We start from the raw sequence: 20,146 nt of genomic DNA on the forward strand, positions 1-20,146 counted from the left end.
GAATAAGTCAATCATGCTTGTTATCTATTACCCTCTATTTGACCGATTTAATTTTTGTACGAAACTATTGCTATACTCATCCCTGGCAACCTAAAAAATGGAAGGTGGTATGGACGCTATGTAAATATTTTGCTCGTGTAGGGAACGTGTTTCAGTTTGGAGTAAGAATATCGCCGGTACCGGTTCAGATACAAAACATTATAACCTGTGATAAACTGAGCGCTACCTTTTACCATCATGGCGTTTTCTCCGACAACTATCGCAACCCAGACGACATCTGCTCGTGATCCTAGAGAGCTATACGAGATCAAACAGAAAGCCGTGAAGTTCTATAACGACAATGGAGTACCTAACAAAATGGAAGATGTCTTGAATACAATGTTCTATGACAACCCGCCCGATGTTTTCGGTTACTTGGTATGTTGATATGTACGCAGGAAAGCGTCCATCCCCATCCCCTACCCAGGAATAAATTTATATACCCCCCCACCCCACCCCCCCGGCACGCAAGCGCACATAAACATTAAACGGTTTGTGAAGTTCTTCCTCTTTACATTGTGGGCTCCATTAATGTTGATGCTTATGTCCTCGAGTGTCCCGCGAGGTGTGCATGTCTTGTTCGGAGGTCTGCGGGAGTGACTATATGTGTTAGGTTTATATAGCTACGATTTGGCCATGTTAGTTTGTGGATCATGTCTGTAGTACTGATTGTGGTATCTGTTGTTTACGTAGCGTGCTGCTCGTCATTATATATATTTTTTATTTGATTTATTTGGTTTGTGTTATTTGGCTCCCAAATGGAAGCGCAGTTGTGGTTCCCCTCCAGTTTTTAAGTTCCTATTTTATAACTAAACATAGTTTAATCATTATTCGCAGTAAGGGATATTTAATAATTAAGTTCCATAATGAAATCTGGTGTCATAGATAACGGCAGACTGATAGAATATTGTACTCTTTCCAGCTTGACAGACTGGTGGGAATCCCTTAAGCATACTGTGTACTGCAGTAGTGTTCAATGTTAGAATGTGTGCATCACAATTGGGCAGATTCAGCCTGAGCGTGAACAGAATTTTTTTTCATTATTCTTTCCGAGTATTTAAAGTTGATCCTGTTGACCACTCCATATCATCATTTATGTAGGAGATTAAATCGTATCATTGGCGATAAAGAATGTTGGTTGTAGTTATCTTTGTAAAGGAAGAAGTAGTGTAAAAATTGAATGTGCTGGTCCCTGAAAAAAAATTAGTCGCGACATCTATGTGCTTTCAACTTATTGTAAGGGATCGATTAATTATTAAAAAAAATAAAGGATTTCACATGTGTCTTAAATAACAATGGAAACTATGGTCAATAAAATATTGACACATTTGACCAAGCAAACGAGAACTTTTATTGCAAAGGGATTGGAGAGTGATTTATTTCCAAATGTCTTTTATAATATTTTTAAAGATTTCCATGATGTTGTATTTATTAGTGGAATGGCCAGGTTAAAAAATAAAATTTAGAGTAAGTAAGAATTATAATCATGTGTGTACTTTTTCATTTAGGGATGTATGGAATAGATTGAAACTCTTCTTTTTTTTCAGGCAAATTACTTTGAGAAATTCGCTGCAACACCTACAATAAGTAAGGTAAGTTTGGAATGTACGCCTTTGAGAACCTGAATTTAAGGGGGAGGTTTTGCACAAGTGTCAGGTCATCCATCTTGCAACGCTCACACATTTTGCTGAAAACAATTTCCTACATTAATAGATTTAAACATAAATCACATACATATTATTAGCAATTCAGAGTTGTAATTATTTTAAACTCTAAGCCTCCTTTCTTCTAAGAAGTCAGTTAAACTCTTCCAGTACATCATGAATGTTTTTCTTTCATTTTTAGTTTTTAGAATTAAGGTCCATATGATTTGTATAAAACAAATTGTTTGACTACAGTAGAATTTGAAGCAAACTTTGGTTGTTTTCAGGTGAAAGCAAAAGAAGCATATGACAGCAAAGGCCAACCTACTATACAAACAGAAGTTTTCTGCACTGTGAAGAACAACTTAAGGGTATGTAATATTGTACCACTGTAAGTTTACTTTATTGGATATTTCCTGTGTAGCAGTTGTGTTTTCAGTACACACTTATTCCAGTTCAACAGATAAAGAAAGTAATGCCTCAAAGATTTAAAAAAGTAAATCTGGGAAGATTCTGGTTTATGAAATGTGCTAAATTAAAATTTGATGAGTACAGAAGACCAGTCAACATCTAGAGGGAGATCTAAATTAATGGTTTACATGTAATGACCTACTGTATACCGTCCTCAGAATCCTAGTATACTGAAACATGTAAACCATTAAACCTGTTGAAGATCTTCCTCTAGATGTTGACTGGTCTTCTGTAATTATTGTCTATATGATTTATGTACTGGACTCATGTAGTCTATTTGGAATCCTCCCAAGGGAGAGTACCGGACATACAGAACCACCTGTACTGGACGTTGGATCTCATTTTCTTTGTATTAATAATCTCCCTAACATATTTTGATTTATAAGAGTTTTAGAGGAATTGGATGAGATTTTCCACAATAATTTGGCACAATTCCAATCCCAATCCATGGTCCATGCAAATTATAATCATGCCATTTGAATTTTGTTGTTGGTAAATTTTGACATCTCCATTTATTTCAACAATAGCTTTAAAGGAAAATATTTACTTAATGATTTTAAACAAAAGTTTGTTTTTTTCTCCAAAATTGCTTTGATCTGTTTCTACCTTTATGAAGTTTGAGCTTTGTGTAGTTATTTTATTTTCTCACCGTTGGGGTAATCTGTCTTAAGTGTGACAGTCAGTCAGCATTGTACTTATACAATCTGAGGTGAAGTTCTGAAATGTTTATATGGTTTGATCACTGACAGTTTGTGTTTCTCAGAAAGCAGCTGAGATCACGGACTGTTCTTTGCCATCTTGATTGTATCCTTTGGCAAGACATTTTCACCTCCGTTTTTTCTTGATGTAATGTGACGGTGGCCTCGTGTGTTGTTCAGTGAGGTAGCCACCAGCTACATATACTACAAGGAGATTGAACCTCTCAATGACAGTGGATGTTGACAATGTCATAGACTGAAGTAAACAAACTCCACACAGCTGTGATTTTAGTCTGTTACCGTTTTATCTTTTCTGTAGCTGAGTGCCACTGTAGTGAGTCCATCACCCAACAGTCACCTATCAGACAATACAAAACCAGAAGACAGAGAGGGAGACGATACTGAACGACAGAACAGTGTCACTGCTGCGGTGAACATCCTTAACACAGACCTAAACAACCGACTGACGGGTCTGGACCCAGCACAGCAACAGGAGGTTGACAATGTGGTTAGGTAAAGTGTCCTGTTTAGGTTTTAACACCTATCATTGCTAAGATCTGTGTCACTTAGTTTATCGGAGCCCACAGAGTTTACTTACTGAAGAGGGGCTGCAGTGACCGAGTGGTTAAGTTGTCCCGACACTTTATCACTAGTCCTCCACTTCTGGGTCGTGAGTTCGAAAACCACGTAGGGCAGTTGCCTAGCACTGACCATAGGCCAGTGGTTTTTCTTTGGGTACTCCGGCTTAGCTCCTCTCCACAACCTGGCACATCCTTAAATGACAATGGCTTTTATCCCTTGTCATAATGCGTTGTTTGATATATTACAGGGGCACTCAGTGCTGAATTGTTGAATTTTTTTTTTTTTTTTTTTAATTTTTTAAATTGATCTTAAAACATTCTTCAGTATGTTATCTAAGTGTTTGAAACCATTTTGAGTGAATTCATGATGATTTTATAACCTCATGCTACATGCAAAAAATGACAACATACACACCAATGGAATTTCAATCGTGAATATTTTATACAAAATGTACTTTCTTTTTTCAGATCAAGTTTTTAAGGAAGGAGCACAATTTTTTGTTGACCTTTCCACAATTAATTAAATATTCCTATGCATGTATGCACACATAGCATAGGATGTTAAACAAAATAAACCATAAATCAAATACCTATTGAAGAGGAGTAATAAGAAGGGGGATTACTCCTTTCTAAGAATTAGAGGATTTTTTTTCTGTGTTTTCTTTTAATTGTTTTATTCTCAATACTTTAAGGTTTTGATTCCTCAGAATATTACAAAAGGGAAATTTTCTGTGAGTTTGAAATAATATGATGAATCTCTCTTTCTACTTTCTCATTCTAAACCCATAGTGACTGAATTTACATATTAACCATTGAATACAACAAAATAGAAAAATATAATGACTGTACCAAAAATGAATTTTGCCAGCCTATAAAAGTACCACAATTAAATTACATTAAATGTACATCTCATGGTATGTAATATAAAAAAAATACATATTATATATCCACATATGGGTTTTCAGCAAGTTCTATGTAGAGCTTCAGTCTGCTGAGGAAGAGAGACTGGCAAAGGAAGCTGAGGCTGCTGCGACAGAGGAAGGATCGACAAAGGATGTGGAAACAGCTAGTCAGGCCAGCGGAAGCAAGGGGAAGCAACCCAAGTCAGCAACAAAGTAGGTTTCTAGATTTTGTCTCATTTGCTAGAGCAGTGGCTCATTGATATTTTTACTTTATTGAAACTAAAATATATTTTTTAAAATAGGTCTTATAAAATGGAAGATCTTAAAGGTGATGGTATCACATCATGCTCATCATACTTTGCTGTTATTCAAAACTTAAGGCTAAGAAATATGTGTTTCAATTCTACTAAATGACTGTATTTTCTTAACAAAAATGAGAAACACACATGCTCTAAGGCCTGAGTATGTTCCTTTCTATCATATACAGTTCTAAATCTTGAAATATTGGGGTGATTTCATTTTTGTTGAAACGGTTCTTAAATTCTTAATATCTACACATTCAGTGACTTATCACCTCATAATGACTACTGTCACATGTTTTTTTATGGAAAATTTTAAATAGTAATGCTTTTGAATATATTTATGGTAGTACAAAAATGTAACATGCTTCTCTTCTCAATCTCTCTGCTTTAGTGAAGACAGGTATACTGTTGGGTACCAGTATCTTTGTAGAAATAATAAATAATTTCATAGGATGCTTGTTTTAATATTCCTAATACCACTAATCATGTGTTTTTTTTCTTCCAATATAAGCAACATTGACATATAATTAAAAATCATAATAGTTAGAAGTATTAAACTCCAGCTTTACTTTTGACTGTGAGTAAATTTAAACATTAGATATTAGGTACATTTTTGTAGTTTGAATTTGAATTTAACCATGAATGTAGCTGTAAGGTAAATACATAATTGTTTTAAAACATGAAATGAAGATATTAATAGAAAATAAATATCTTTGTATTCTTTTAATTTGTTATTATTGAAAAAAAAAGACAGGATATCTATTCCATTGTTTTTCATATAATGACTCGTTATGAAAAAATATTCAATGAATTATTGAGCATAATTTCAGTATCGTTTTACTGTTAGTTTGCGGAGTTATCCCAAAAAAAATATCCACAGAAAAAAACATACATTGATGTAAATAAGATAAGAAGGGAGAATTTTAGTACTTATACAGAAATAAATGTTTGGCATATACAAGTATGCATTTTAAAATCAATGTGAAGTAGAATGATAATTTTGTTTAAGAAAATGTGTGTCCATATATTTTATACTATAGTTAGCAGACATTAGAAAAAATAATAGAAATGCTTAATTTTGTTGTAATAACAAAGTTAGATATGGCAAATAATTTAACATGTTTATACAGTTATTCTGGGTAGATAGAACTAATTGTATATTTTAATTTTTTAACTCATTTAGGTTTTTTTTTCTATTTTGATTTTAATTTGATTTTCATAACATCTGATATTTTTGTAATTATAGAAACATGAAAAATATGTCAATATTTACACTATACTACAAAAGAAAGACTTCATTTATATTATGCAGGAAAGAGCTTTTAGCTATCTTAAAGTTTTATTTTCATCAAATATCAAAATGCATAATTCATATCATTTTGAATGGTGCATATTTTCATTGGTTAATCAAACACATGCTCCATTTTGATTGGTTAACATACTTGTACTTATATAATACTTATTTTGCATGTAAATGTTCACATTTTTAGTACCCTGACCTCAATGTTGTATAATTTATACTCTGTATACCATAATATGTACCTGTACAATGTAGTTGTAAATTAGTACATTGTATTTAAATGATCAATAGTCTGATTATGCAAGAAAGCTTTTTATGCTGCAATGATTTTTCCTGCAAACTTTTGACAATATTTGGTATAAAGATGTCCGATCAAGTAACACATAATTATCATTCATAACTTCATAACCATGTATCGAGGTATCAAGATATGTAAAGCATCTTTTACAAAGATTAAAATGAGATCTTAATTCGTTTTTGATTTTGCAAAACATTAATAAGGAATGTGAAGGGTTTTTTTCAGATTTCAATATATGGGAGTTTTCATGGGTGGTGGAGACGATATTTTTTTTATTTTTTTTTTTTATTGGTGACTGTCATCAGCATTTTGTATATTTTTTCGTTTTTTCAATCAGTCATTTTGTATTTCTTCACCAGATACAAAACTCCCATTTATTCATATCTGTGAAATACCTTCAGTAGAATAAAACCATACTGTGATGTCACCATATACATAATCTACCTGGCACCATATTTTGAATTCCTCACTTACAATTTTTTCCAGGGGAAAAGAACAAAAGAAGTGAGTCATCAATCTAGATTTCTGATAGTAAATAACACATATCACCTACTTGGTTAACTACCATTTAGATAGAAATGCTTACTGTTGTCTCTCATCAACACGTTTCTGTCACCTTCAGGGCTAGATACGCTACAGTACACTCATCAAGTTATCTAATGGCATCTTAAAAAATTATAATGATTAATAGATCTACTTTCTGATTCTCCACCTTTGTCAAAACAGGATATATAGATATCTTTTAAGATTATTAATTATATCGTGTTTCATGAATATAAAGCAAATATGTTTAATTCTATATTTATGCAGAATTTTGTACACTACCTGGTAGTTTAATTTCATCGTTAACAATCCCCAATGGTAATATGATTAGAAAAAAAAATAATAATGTTTTTATTTTCTCAAATTTTCCTTTCTTATTCATCAACTTATTACTTATAAGCCCTAATGATACAAGCCTGTTATATTATATATATATATATATATATATATATATATAAGATAATTATTCATATACAGATGTTATTTAATATTTATCTTTTTTTTTAGTTTTTCATTTTGATAATATCTATTTTATTATTTAATTTTTTTAGTTTTTCATCTGTCCTCAGACAAATATTTTTGTTTTAACATGTATATGCTAAAAAAAGAACATATAGACAAAATATGCTATCCATATACATTGTAATGTGAGTTTGGTCTTGTATTCCAATGACCAATATTGACTACATTATGTACTTATTGACATATCTTGGTCATTTGAAGAGAAGAAAGGGTAAAACACAGTGGAAATAAGATCAAGTAAGTAAGCAATGTTTTGTTTCAAGTATGTTTGAAATTTAAAAAAAAATAGATAAATAAAAAATTAAAAAACATCTCTGAAATATAAATAATTTGAATATCTTATTATTTGATAGTTTATTTTGTAAAGCATTTCATTGTGCCTGGAATGGGTACAAGCTATTTTATTTTTTATTTTGTTATATTAGATAAAAAAAAATCTTGATCAACAAGCTATTGTTTGTCAATGAAACGTTCAATGATTAATCTTCTGATGCTAAGAATAGACCAAATGAACATTTTTCTCTTCCAATCTAAAATTTATATTGAAAAATTTATGGATGCTGTAAATTTTACTTCAAATTTTTTGTCAGTAATTATGATACAAATTTATAGTAGCCTTTTGATAATTACACATGTGTAACTGTTGAAGAAATGAAAGGGGGAGAAACAGTGGAAATAAGTCTGTGTAAGTTTGTATCGTTTTGTGTTACCAAATTTTCTGTTCTTTTACTGATGTTTTTAGTATTGAAAGCAACAACACGTTTTTATAATGTGTTTAATGAGGCATAGTAAAATATAAATAGCTCAACATTCAAAGTAATATAATGTCAAAGAATTTATACCTTATTGAAAATCCAATATTGGGCTATAATGAACGTAAGTTACCATTTGGTAATTTGAATGAAATACATATTGTACCCCTAGTAAGTCGTTTGAATGAACATACATTTCTCTTGAGTTATCCTAGACAAAAGTCTAGAGATGACTTTTAATAGATATTGATTAATTAGCAATTTGAATGTTTTTTCATGGGAGATTTTTTTTAAATGTTCATTATTTCCTTGATAGGCAGGTTTTCCCCCTTTTTTAACACACATCAGGTTACTTTTAACTTGGTGAAGTCACTAGGAACATCTCAACCTCCTCTACCAAACAAAATACAGTATATATATACACTTTATATGGTACTTCTCTTTTGACAATTTTCTCCTTTTTCATACTTATTGGTAACAATGAACTTACATCATATCAAATTGATAAATATGTATTTTGAATTGTGACATATTGTCAAAGACCAGAGGAATTTTTTTCAGATATTATGGAATATATCTAGTTGAATTTTTGTACTTTTTTACATTATCATGACATCAGAGAAATAGTCATTCACATTAGTGATACAAAGAAAAAAAAAGTGATTTCATACACATTAGATACAGCAAAAAAAATAAAAATAAGTAACATTAGTGATGTTAGAAAAAATAGTCATACATATTAAGGTATAGTGACATTAGCCAGCACAAACAGCTATACTGATATCATGGAATGTACAAAGATATATTGTTCATGCTTCACAAGATCTTAATATACATTACTCTGAAGAAATACATGTTGCACCCCTAGTAAGTTATTTGAATGAACATAAATTTCATCAATAATCTTAATATACATTACTCTGAAGAGGCCTAGATAATATTTCACTATCATTGACCAGACAAATATATTATTATTGACTTTTTGTTCTAACAAAGCCCCCATCTGATTGGTCTGTTGTGAGGGTTACCCCCCATCTAATTGGTCTGTTGTGAGGGTTACCCCCCATCTGATTGGTCTGTGGTGAGGGTTACCCCCCATCTGATTGGTCTGTTGTGAGGGTTACCCCCCATCTGATTGGTCTGTTGTGAAGGGTACCTTGACCAAGGTGCCTGTGGTCAGACTGTGTAACTGAGGATCATTGTAACATGACAATCATTGTGAATACTCTCAGGAATAACTAGGACATCATTTGCATGTGTTTGTTATAATATCCCTTTGACATTTGAATTATTTTTATTGAACCAAACCAGAACTGTATTGGAACACAAAATCAATTTCAGCGAAGACAATTTTGTGAACGGAGTCTTAATAAATAATTTCCTCCCTTAATCTACTAGGTGTTATTTTGGTGAGATAGGTTAGTGAAAAAACTTCCCATGATTCAATAGTTAAATTACAAATGGAATTTAAATTAATAAAAACAGAAAAGAAAAAATTGCAATGCAAATTTGTTCCATTCCAGTTGTGGTTAGAAAATTTGCTCCAATTTCTGGTTGATACAGAAAGCATTGTTAAACTTTCATTAAATGTTTCTTGATTTTTGATATATTTTTTCTCTGAGTAGAGTTTAAAAATAATCATCAAACATTTTCAATAATAATGAATAATAAATTCAAAGTAAGCAAATGCAAATTTGAAATCAGGGAAAAAATTGATGTTTTAATTAAAAAGAAAAATGGGATAGGTCAAATTTCAAATCATAAAAAAAATTGAAATGCTGAAAAACTTTCATTCTTCAGAAAATGGAGCAAGAAATAATTATTATTATAAATTATATGTTGTATTACTTTATGTAACTTTTGCTTTCACAAGATTTCCATGTATTGCATGCTCTACAAGGACTGGTATACCTTTTTAATCAGAAATTACATTGTGTTAATTGTTATTAATTGATTTATTTAATTACTGCATTTCAATTTCAGCAGTTTTCCTTTCAGATTTTTTTTCTACAGTTCATTTTGATTTTTGTGCATTTTTTTTTTGTCATTTTAATATTTACATCAATTGAAATTAATTTTGAATAAACATTTCTTTGAAAATTTTGAAGAATTTGAAATAAAACTGTATGCAATGCACATGTTTTTCCAGAACTGCTATGTTGTTGTAATTTGATGATTACCAAAAAATCTTCGATAAGTGTTAGTACTGTATATAAAGACAGATAATGTTGGTACTAACTATATACATATCATAAATAAACACTCATTACTTTATGAGTTACAAGTTGTAGATATAGATAATAGAAAGTAAAACTGAAATAGAAATGTTTATCTTTTATTTTTGCTTAAATTATTATAAGTTTTAAATTGTTAGAAAATATGGGATGCATACAAAAAGACTAAAATTAAAAATTAGTAAAGGACATATATTGATTAAAAATTAATAATGAAGCAAGATATGATTTCTTAATGTGTGTTGTTGTTTTTTTTTACAGAAAGGGAGGGAAAAGCCAGATGTCGGTTGCCGTACCAATGGAGCCCACGGAGAAGTTCTTGCCAGGTGCGGGTGCTGTTAGTACCATGAGTCGTGCAGCTTGTGTGGCTGCCGCTCATATTCAGCAGATACCCGTATTCCAACACGTTGCTGGGCTTCGGTTTACTGAGGTGTGAAAACTAAGCTGTTTATAAAACTTCAAAGGTCTTTATTTTATGTTTGAACTAAGAACTATCAAATGTTGATAGATTGATAGATGAAGGCATCATCATGGTTTTATGATGTCCCATGTAGTCATTAATTAGTTACTCTAACACCACAGCTTTTTTGGGGACCATGATAGCTCAGTCGGTTAGAGTGTCGGACATGTGACCTCAGAAGAAGGTTCAAGGTGCGTAGTTAAATGCTTAATTCCTACCTGTGAGGGTTTCTATTTCTTGGAAAGATGAGAAATTGGCAGGTCTGTGCTGATGTGGTTGTGTCCATGGGCAAGACACTTTGTGACTTTACCTTTATTGCTCTGGATGGCATGCGATGGGCCTATGTGGTATTTTTCAGTGAGGTAGTCACCAACTACTACAAGAAGATTCCACCACAAAATGACCCTTGCTGTTCACTGGATGATAAAACTCAGCAAACAAACAAAGAAGAATGAAATATCTGTATGGTGCAGTTTGATTTATTTTGGCTCTACTGCATTTAACTCTCAATTTTAATTTAAAGATACTTATAATATCTACTGTACATGATATTTTCAGGTACCATTTGAAATGACAGTCCCGCTGCCCATGGTAACCATCATACAGAGTGGACGTGCAGCGCTTGGAAAGTCAAATTGTATAAAGGAGTTCATGGTGGTTCCTAAACCAGGCATGCCTCTCTCACAGGTAGCCATAGCAACCATGATGGTTTTAATTTTATATGGCCAGATAAGAACAATGAAATTAATGATCAGGTAGATGTTTAAGGTAGACTTAATAGTGTTGATATTAAAAAAGGTGTTGTAATTAGAAATGAATTTGATAAGACTAAGATACACAGCAGGAAACTGCCAGGACAAATTATGATTTTATTTAACTTTGGAATCAAAAGGTCAAACTCTTTTTAATGCCCTGATCATGATATGTCAATGGCATTCACAAGTTAATGATTGCACAATAATTTCATTCAACATTGATCCACTAAAAAGCCCATGTCTGGTAATAAGCCCGCCCGTATTTATAAAAGTCCAGAAGAAATACCAATAAGCTAAATCCACTGTTTCATTGTCCTGTTGAAGCCCTGGACCCACCTACCGGATACTTTGAATCAGACATTAAAATATCCTTTGGGATTATTATAGGTCAATCAATCAATCAATCAATCAATCAATCAATCAATCAATCAATCAATCAATCAATCATATTTCATTAAGTGTCACATGTTAATACAGTGAAACCTGTCTAATCTGAAACCTGACTTTTCCTACATCCTGTCAAATCCGACACTGTACCGTATTTCCGTAATGCCAAGTGTAGTCAACAACAAATACCTGACTTTTGCGACACCCTGTCTAATCCGACCAAAAGTGTCACTCCAACATGGTGTTGGATTAGACAGGTTTCACTGTACATACATAATAAAACAGGTATTTGATAACATAAAAAACCAATATTAACATCCAGCCATTTTATGGAATGAGACACTTTAGATCATATAAATGTGTTCCATCTTCTAAAAATGTATATATAATGAGAAATAGTAAATAAGTAATTAGAATGTACTTGGACCCACTTACGGGAGAAATACGACAGTGGTTGGGATAATCCCTATATACTGACAAGTCACACAACCCGACCATTGTTATTTATAGGATAATTAAAGCATGATATATGCAAATGATGTTATTTTCAGTAATTATCAGGGTCAAACTGATTTATTTTACAGAGTTTGCCACTTATACAAAAAATCTACAACTACGTCGGGAAAAGTTTATTTACCAAGTCTGGGGTAAGTGTGACCTAAGTCCTAAACAGTATTTCTTGGCTGGAAAGTATCGAGATTCAATCAGATTTGTCATATTCATTTCATTCTCATACGATGTACTCAAGCTTATATCTTTGGTTTGTACATACATGAATATGACGATCTGAGTTATAATTTGCAACATGCACCATGGGTACATGTATCACAAATTTGTATATGAATTAATGAGTTATTAGACGTACTGGAAAAATAAAGATAATCTGTGCACCTAAGCATGCAATCTGTGGGTAATTTTTGGGGATGAAAGAACTGTTTACTTAGATAGCAACACATAAAGTGTGAATTGTGCATCAAAATAAATTGTTGAATTGGTTCATCAAATTTCATTTTCTGTATTCACCAAGGAGAGAAATCTGACCTTTTCTAAGATGGCGGACAGTGTTCAAATCAACAGTCTTTTTCTGTGTAAAAAAATTATAACTTACAAATTTTTAAATTAGCACAGTGAAAGACACCCATCAAATTGCAAAAGTTTATACAGTAATATTATTTTGGATTAATGACATCAACTGAGGATGTGAAATTATAATCAATCAATGAACAAATTGAATGAAAAAATGTTCGGCCTTTTTTTGATAACTCATTAATTCAAAAAGAGGAGAAGGCCAATTATGTCCCAGTCCTGATGCATCAGTGATTTGTTTGCTTGAAGATGTTTACTGCACAATATTCAAGAGGTCTTGCTCAACAGAGAAACTAAAATATTAGGGAAGAGTTTTCACAACTATACCTAGCATCAAGGGGTGGATAACTCTTCAAGTTGCTGATGAGCTGCCACAAACGGCTCATCATACCTACTACATATACCACATTTATCCACAAATAAGCACTTTCTTCCAGGATCTTCAATTTTAAAACAGTAATGAAAATTTAGTTCACATATAAGTTGATCGCCAAACTTCAAAACTGATACTGTGCATCACGACTTATTGAGAATAAATATGGTTGATATCTTAATTATAAAAAAATCTTAACATATACATGCTTCTACCCTTGCTGAAATATACTTATCTTTCAACTAAATTTATCACTCGACAGCAGAATATAATCTATGATTGATTTTCTCAGGTCGCTGCCAAATTAACCAATGATATTGGAGCTTTTTGTCCAACATTTGACCGACCAGAACAAGGCCTTGACCTTCTGCAAGAAGCAATTACCCAGTGTGAATTGACCGTTGGTGAAGATTTCTTTCTGGCCATCAATTGTGCAGCATATGAAATCTTTGACTATGTAAGTTGGTCGTTTGATGAAAATGTTTATAAATTGATGATTTATGTTCTAGCTAGACCAGTTGAGCAGGACTGACTAAATTGACCACCATCAGATGTTCATCAGGCCGATACAGAGTTTAGTATACTGTATATAGTCTTGTCCAAATTTCCGAGGACAGTGATTTTCTTGAAAGACCAATATTGCAAAATGGGTTTGTCTTCTGATTTCTATAAGTGACTTTGATATATTTTTTATCTAATTTGAAGAATTCAAACAGAAATCAAATAGACTTTGAAATAGATATTGAAAAAAAAAAAATTTGCATTTTGTACCATTTCAGAATCAAATTTCTTACCAGGTAGTTGCATGTTATCAAAATCATATTACAGTTGAAGGCTTCAGAATTGGAAGGACAGCAATTTTTATTTTCGCTAGACCAATACCACAGACATATTAAATTGCATTAACACAGGATCCTGAATTATTATCTTAATTGTCCACAAGTTTGAGCACAGGACACTGGTTATGTACATGTATATAATAATATTTGTCTACTGTGTATTATACTGTAATTGAAATGGCAATGATTGTTTCAAGGTTAACATATGGAACCCTTGTTCTAGTATAGTATATGTTACAAGTACCTGGTATGTACACAGGGCCCTGTTGGTACAGTAATTACACATAATGTATATATGTACAGGACCCTGTGACTGGCAAAGAGCCTCCCGCTCCTTTTCCCGGACAGGACATGCACAAGGTAGCATACGACACCTGCCTCAGTAAGGGGCAGTAACTCACTCACAAAGCGTGTGCATCTGCGTATAACTCTAACTTGGTTTTAATTCCTTTTCCACAGTGTGATTTCCTTGAAATGAATTTTGCTTTTGTTTATCAATTAAAATTGAAATCTTTTATTTTGAAAGATAACTTTGAGTTTCTGGACTCGTAATTCATAATATTATTGGATGAACACCTGCTTAGTATATCCTAATTTAAAAGGGTAAATTTCAGTTCAATCATTGTAAGCTAAATCTGTTTATAAAATGATAATATAGTATTGTATTAACATAAATAGTATAACAGTAGTCTTAACTTGTCCATTGTTGGTTGTTGAGGAAAAACAAAAATTAAAAAGTTTCCAAAACATGTATATTCATATAGACGTGTTTAGCTACATTAATATATTTTAACTTTTTAACGTAAAACAATACATTTAATTCAGGCAGATTCCATATCACCCATACTTCCAATACAAGTGTAGACTTTTTTTTAGATTAAAACTTGTATTACGAAATCGATATTATCGTCATGGGGAAACAGTTTGGTTTTGCAGGTTGAGAAAATCTGAATTGTTAATCTTTTTTATCAGCATAAAACCAAATAATGTGTCGGTAAACATGAAATAAAATAAATGTTGTGTATGAAAATTTTTGATTTATACAAAAAAGTAAGAAACAATAAATTGTTTGAAACCAAAAATGTTTAAGATGATAACACAATGTAGAAAAAAATCACTTTGATTTTTTTTTGTTTTCCATCAATGAAAATTGTTGAGTGTTAACTTGTACAGTTTATTTGTGATTGTAATAAGTTGTGTAAATCCTAATGCTTTTGTATATACCATATTTTGTATCAAAATTGTCCAATGCTTAACATGACAAATCCAGCTTAATAAGTAACTGATGCTTGAGTTGAATGTTTGATTTTACAGGACCTAGACCAAACTATCAAGGTGTGTGTGTTCATATGCTTGTGTTTTGTGGTTTTTGTTTTTATTTAATTACAAATGAACAAATAAATAAATATTGTTAATTTATACATTGTTTAAAGAAATATTCAGTCCCAGTTGTTATTGGTATGTTTTGTACACAAACTAATTTTGGTTATTCATATTTTCTATAAATGAGGAATTTCATACATTTTCATATTTGACTCAAACAATTTTCTATTTTTAGTTTCAGTTTTAAATCCAACTTATATACACTTGTACATGTATATATATGGGGAGCATGTGATTGTTATCAATTTTAATTTCTTTTGCAACCCACAATGGTGTATATGTAAAAGAAATTTCACAAATTCATCAATGAAAAAAAATTACTGTTTTTAATTCATTACTGATTTTATTGTAGTTTATGAATAATGTTATTGTTTTGATTTTTTTTGATTTTTTTTCAAATAATTTTTATCTATTTATATCAGTTAAGATCAAAAACAGAATCCTGGTATGAAGTATGTTTATGTATATTGCAGGCAATGGAGCATACTTTACAATTTATCCTCAAATAAGCCCTTTCCCCTAGTGTAAAAGTTGAGTACTGTATTTATCCTCAAATAAGTCCCCTCCCCTAGTGTAAAAGTTGAGTACTAGATTTATCCTCAAATAAGTCCCCTCCCCTAGTGTAAAAGTTGAGTACTAGATTTATCCTCAAATAAGCCCACTCCCCTTGTGTAAAAATTTAGTACAGTAAACTGTACTTATCTTCAGATAAGTCCCTCTCCTAGTGTAAAATGTTAGTATCAAAGTTTGAGGAGGGCTTATTCATGAAGCACATGTAGCTATTTTAATACTTACAATTCTGCAAATGAAGAAGGGGTGCTTATTTGTTGTTATTATATTACGGTACTCCTAGTACTGTGGATTTTTAAAACTATAAACCAACAGGTGGTTTGATTGATTGTCCTTCCTTGAAAAAAAAGGAAGACCTAGTTTTGGAACAATATTTAAATTTCAAAGAAGATAATCAATCATTGAGATGAAATGTCAGTTAACTGATTGAATTAACTTTTTAAAAATGAATCCAAAATTATTATCTCATCCATGTAGCCACATGTGGTAATAAGATTTTATCACTGTTTTCAGGAGAAAGGTAAATATGAACTTCTTACGGGTCAAGCAAAGGTTGCAGATGACGTTGTGGAATTCTGGGTAGAGCTTCTCGGGCGTTATCCGTCAATCATCGCTGTCATTGACCCTCTCAGAAAACAAGTAGGTGAAAGCTGAGAATATTTTTACATATACTCTGTACTTACAATATCAATCACAGCAAAGATGTTTAAGGTAGCATATAACCTTAACTCTAAAGGAAGTCTGAGGAATAATATATCATCACACATGTGTACATGTATATAAGGTATACTCTTGATGCTGAAATTCATCGCTTCGTGTGTATTGGGGTTTTCCAAGTCTTAAATATGCAATACATAGAAAGCACAGCCCTGGCAGAGAGTCAAGAACTAATTAAGGGAGGGAAGCAGTCAAAGAGTTATGTGGAAGGGAGATAACTATACATGTAAATTAGAGTTATGACATACCAAATATACTCATTTTACATTCAAATTCAATACATTAAATTTGAGCTATACATATTTGATTGTATAATAAATGTGGGGGATCTTGGATAGGTTTAGAAAAATTGTAATACCGGTACATATACACAGTTACCTGTTAAGTCAAATATCTGTACCATTAATTGTCTGTTGAAGGAGAAAGAACACTGGATGCGTTTGAGTGATCGCATCAGTGACCAGTGCTTTGTAGTGGGCAGTCAGGCCTATGCCAGGCCAGGGTTACTAAAGGATGAGGAGCTGACTCCAGACTTTGTGTCCAGCGGAATTGTCCTCGCGCTTGACCGTCTCAACACTGTTAGCGATACTATCCATGTGGCCAAAAAACTTCAAGGTACAAAAATGTCCAGATCTCCAAAGCTATTGGAGTTATATCACCTTTGTCTGAAAGAGGCTTGGGGGCAGAATGGTAAATGACAATACATGCAATTGTGTATGAAATCTTTAAGAAAAAGAAACTTGCACTGATGGCCTAAATTTTAGATATTATTTCATCCTGATTATTCTTAATACAAAAAGATAATTATTATGTTTTTGATTGACAGATGCAGACAATCAAGTCATTGTGTCCTGTTGTAATGGAGAAACTGCGGACACTTTCCTGGCCGATTTTGTAAGTCTATAGATTGTAACATAGATCCAAAGTCAATTAAGTGAACACTACTTTCTAAATGTAACTGGTTTTGCCTGCATAGACCACATTCTATGTTCAAATTGTCAAATAAATCTAATTGATATTTGTTCAGCGGTGCTGTTGAGCTTTTACTGTATAACCCTTGGTGTAGGTGTGAACCTGAGAAATGATATGTTTATGTTTTGTGAAGACTTCAGCTATTGAATGAATATATACATATATATATATGTCAGGTTAGCATGTAATGATATTTCAAAGGCATGTCTTATAACCAGGTGAACTTTAATACCATCTCTGGCTAGTCTAGACATTTTCAATGATTTGTTGGATTTATACCATTCCCTGACCAGCAGTTATATTAGATTTTTCAATACCTGTACAGATGTCTTTCCTATTGACTAGATGTGAAATTAGTAATAGTAACATTTAATTCAGCATATAAATGTTTATGATCATCAGTAATCTTCAGCAAGCTTATTTCAAATAGCAGCTTGTACTCAACAGGGGTTGGTAGGTTTATAAGAAAATAAATATTTACTTTGTTTTGGCCTTATTGTGCATTGCTTTCATTTAAAATAGGCGGTGGGTGTGAAAGCTCTGTTCATGAAGGTCGGCGCCCCAGTACGTGGAGAGAGGACGGCTCAGCTCAACAGACTTCTTCAGATTGAGGGTGTGCTTGAAATGTCCAGCAGACTTGCTGCTCAGAGTGAATACAAATTCCCTCACATCACCCCACCTCCTCTCCCAGAGCCTGAGGAAGGCGAGGAGGAGACGACGACCAAAAAGGAGGCAACTCCTCGCAAGAAGTGAACTTACTGATGCTGAATAGATAAGGAGTTCAGATCAAAATTATATCACAGCAATACAATTTGAACAATGTGTCACAATGTGAAAAGTTACTGAAGTTAAAAACAAATCTGAAGATAGAGGAATCTCTGCCCATGCAGAGTCAGGGGAATCTCAACCAAGGTCCTAGTGATATTCATCAATACAGGATATTTAAATCATCTCCCAGATTTAAGGTTTTAGACAATCTAGTGGTGATAAATGTATTAACTAACACTATGAACTGCAAAAAATTCCAAAGGAATTCAAGGAAGTTTCAACAACATTTTACATTGTGTGATCACAAAAGGTTTGTGGTGAAACTGGATGGTACTGTATAAAGGTTTTATGATACATTTTTTATAAAAATTCTGGGAGAAATTATCATTGAATTTATTTTTCCAATGTTCATTCCTGCTATGTATATGGGTTCCGTCCAACAAACTTGAACTGTGATACAAAAAATTATTACTTTTTGTGAAATTTCATTATTTCAATATTTTGACAAATATTTATTAATATTTTGTATGTTGTATTATAAAATTTTGTTATATATATAAGGATATTAAATGTGCAAGAAACAAATAAAAAATTATATTGAAATATTCTAACTCCCATGATCTCCTTTCTACCAACTTTCATCAAAATCCATCAAGAATTAGAAGTTTCATTCACAAAATCTAAATCTACATACATTGTATATATAGCCATACCAAAAACATCCAAAATGTCATGAGCCTTAAAAACTCCCTAAAATGATCAGACCGAAAATTTCTTAGGTCATGAATATTAAACCTTATGTTTGAGTATGTTTGGTCCACTTGAACTTAAATTATTGCCCAGAAACCAAATTTCTATTTATAGTGACAATAGCCTTGACCTTTGACCTTATGACCCAAAAAGAAACTCCATAGAAGGAAGTACCTGTATTGTGAAGTTTGAGCTTGATTAGTCTACTGGTACTTATACTTCTGTTATTGTACAGACATTGTGATGCAGGCAGATGATCTATGATCATGGGATAATTTCATCATAAAAAACCAAAACATACATTTTGTCTTTCATGTTTTATTCATCAGTATAACAAATACAACTTGAGGCAGCCATTGAATGAATCAGAATGACCTTTTACACTTCAAATACCATGTAAAGGAAAATGATGAAAATGTTGCTGAAAATATTCAAGATTTGGTAATTTTAGGATGAAATTTAACAGAATTTAATTGCCAAATCTATTCTTGTGTATGTGTATACATGATGTCAAAGTGAATGTTTTCTTCAGCTTTCTTCCTTATGTGAACATATCTGCCAGTTCACCTTTTTTTCTAGATGATTAAGAACACTTGTATGTCACATTAAAACACATCCTCTCACACACATGAAAACCTGATTAGAATACATATTTAAACGTAATGAGAATAAGGAATTCCTACTTGTACCTTGCTGTAGTTTCATTTTCCTTTAGCTGCCATACAAAACTTATACATTTTACATAATGGTACTTACTTCTATAATACAAAATATTTGTATTGTAACTTTCACAATTTAAAA

General features: G+C 32.1%; 1 protein-coding gene across 4 annotated transcripts; it reads left to right on the top strand.

The window, feature by feature from the left end:
- Positions 1-75: 75 nt before the first annotated feature.
- On the top strand, positions 76-19,645 carry LOC117339081 (enolase 4-like). 4 transcript variants are annotated; one of them, XM_033900456.1, is made up of 17 exons: positions 76-417; positions 1,587-1,631; positions 1,970-2,053; positions 3,171-3,364; positions 4,398-4,547; positions 6,721-6,738; positions 7,501-7,536; positions 7,949-7,984; positions 10,547-10,715; positions 11,304-11,432; positions 12,472-12,534; positions 13,639-13,803; positions 14,489-14,545; positions 16,652-16,777; positions 17,275-17,470; positions 17,682-17,749; positions 18,350-19,645. In XM_033900456.1, the coding sequence occupies exons 1-17, from the start codon at positions 238-240 to the stop codon at positions 18,578-18,580; spliced, it is 1,947 nt and encodes a 648-aa protein (XP_033756347.1). In that variant the 5' UTR covers positions 76-237; the 3' UTR covers positions 18,581-19,645. The 4 variants fall into 4 exon arrangements, with proteins under 4 accessions (XP_033756347.1, XP_033756349.1, XP_033756350.1 ...); XM_033900458.1 differs by lacking the exon at positions 14,489-14,545 and having other exon boundaries at positions 77-417; XM_033900459.1 differs by lacking the exons at positions 7,501-7,536; positions 7,949-7,984 and having other exon boundaries at positions 77-417.
- Positions 19,646-20,146: the final 501 nt, after the last annotated feature.

Source organism: Pecten maximus, chromosome 12 (genome assembly GCF_902652985.1).
Source record: "Pecten maximus chromosome 12, xPecMax1.1, whole genome shotgun sequence".
Classification (NCBI taxonomy): Eukaryota; Metazoa; Mollusca; class Bivalvia; order Pectinida; family Pectinidae; genus Pecten; species Pecten maximus.

Bases quoted from the DNA above. Each gene is read 5' to 3' on its own strand.
- LOC117339081 (XM_033900456.1), top strand. From the start codon at position 238: ATGGCGTTTTCTCCGACAACTATCGCAACCCAGACGACATCTGCTCGT. The intron at 3,365-4,397 runs GTAAAGTGTCCT...ATGGGTTTTCAG, and splicing joins GAGGTTGACAATGTGGTTAG to CAAGTTCTATGTAGAGCTTC. The intron at 7,985-10,546 runs GTAAGTTTGTAT...TTTTTTTTACAG, and splicing joins AACAGTGGAAATAAGTCTGT to AAAGGGAGGGAAAAGCCAGA.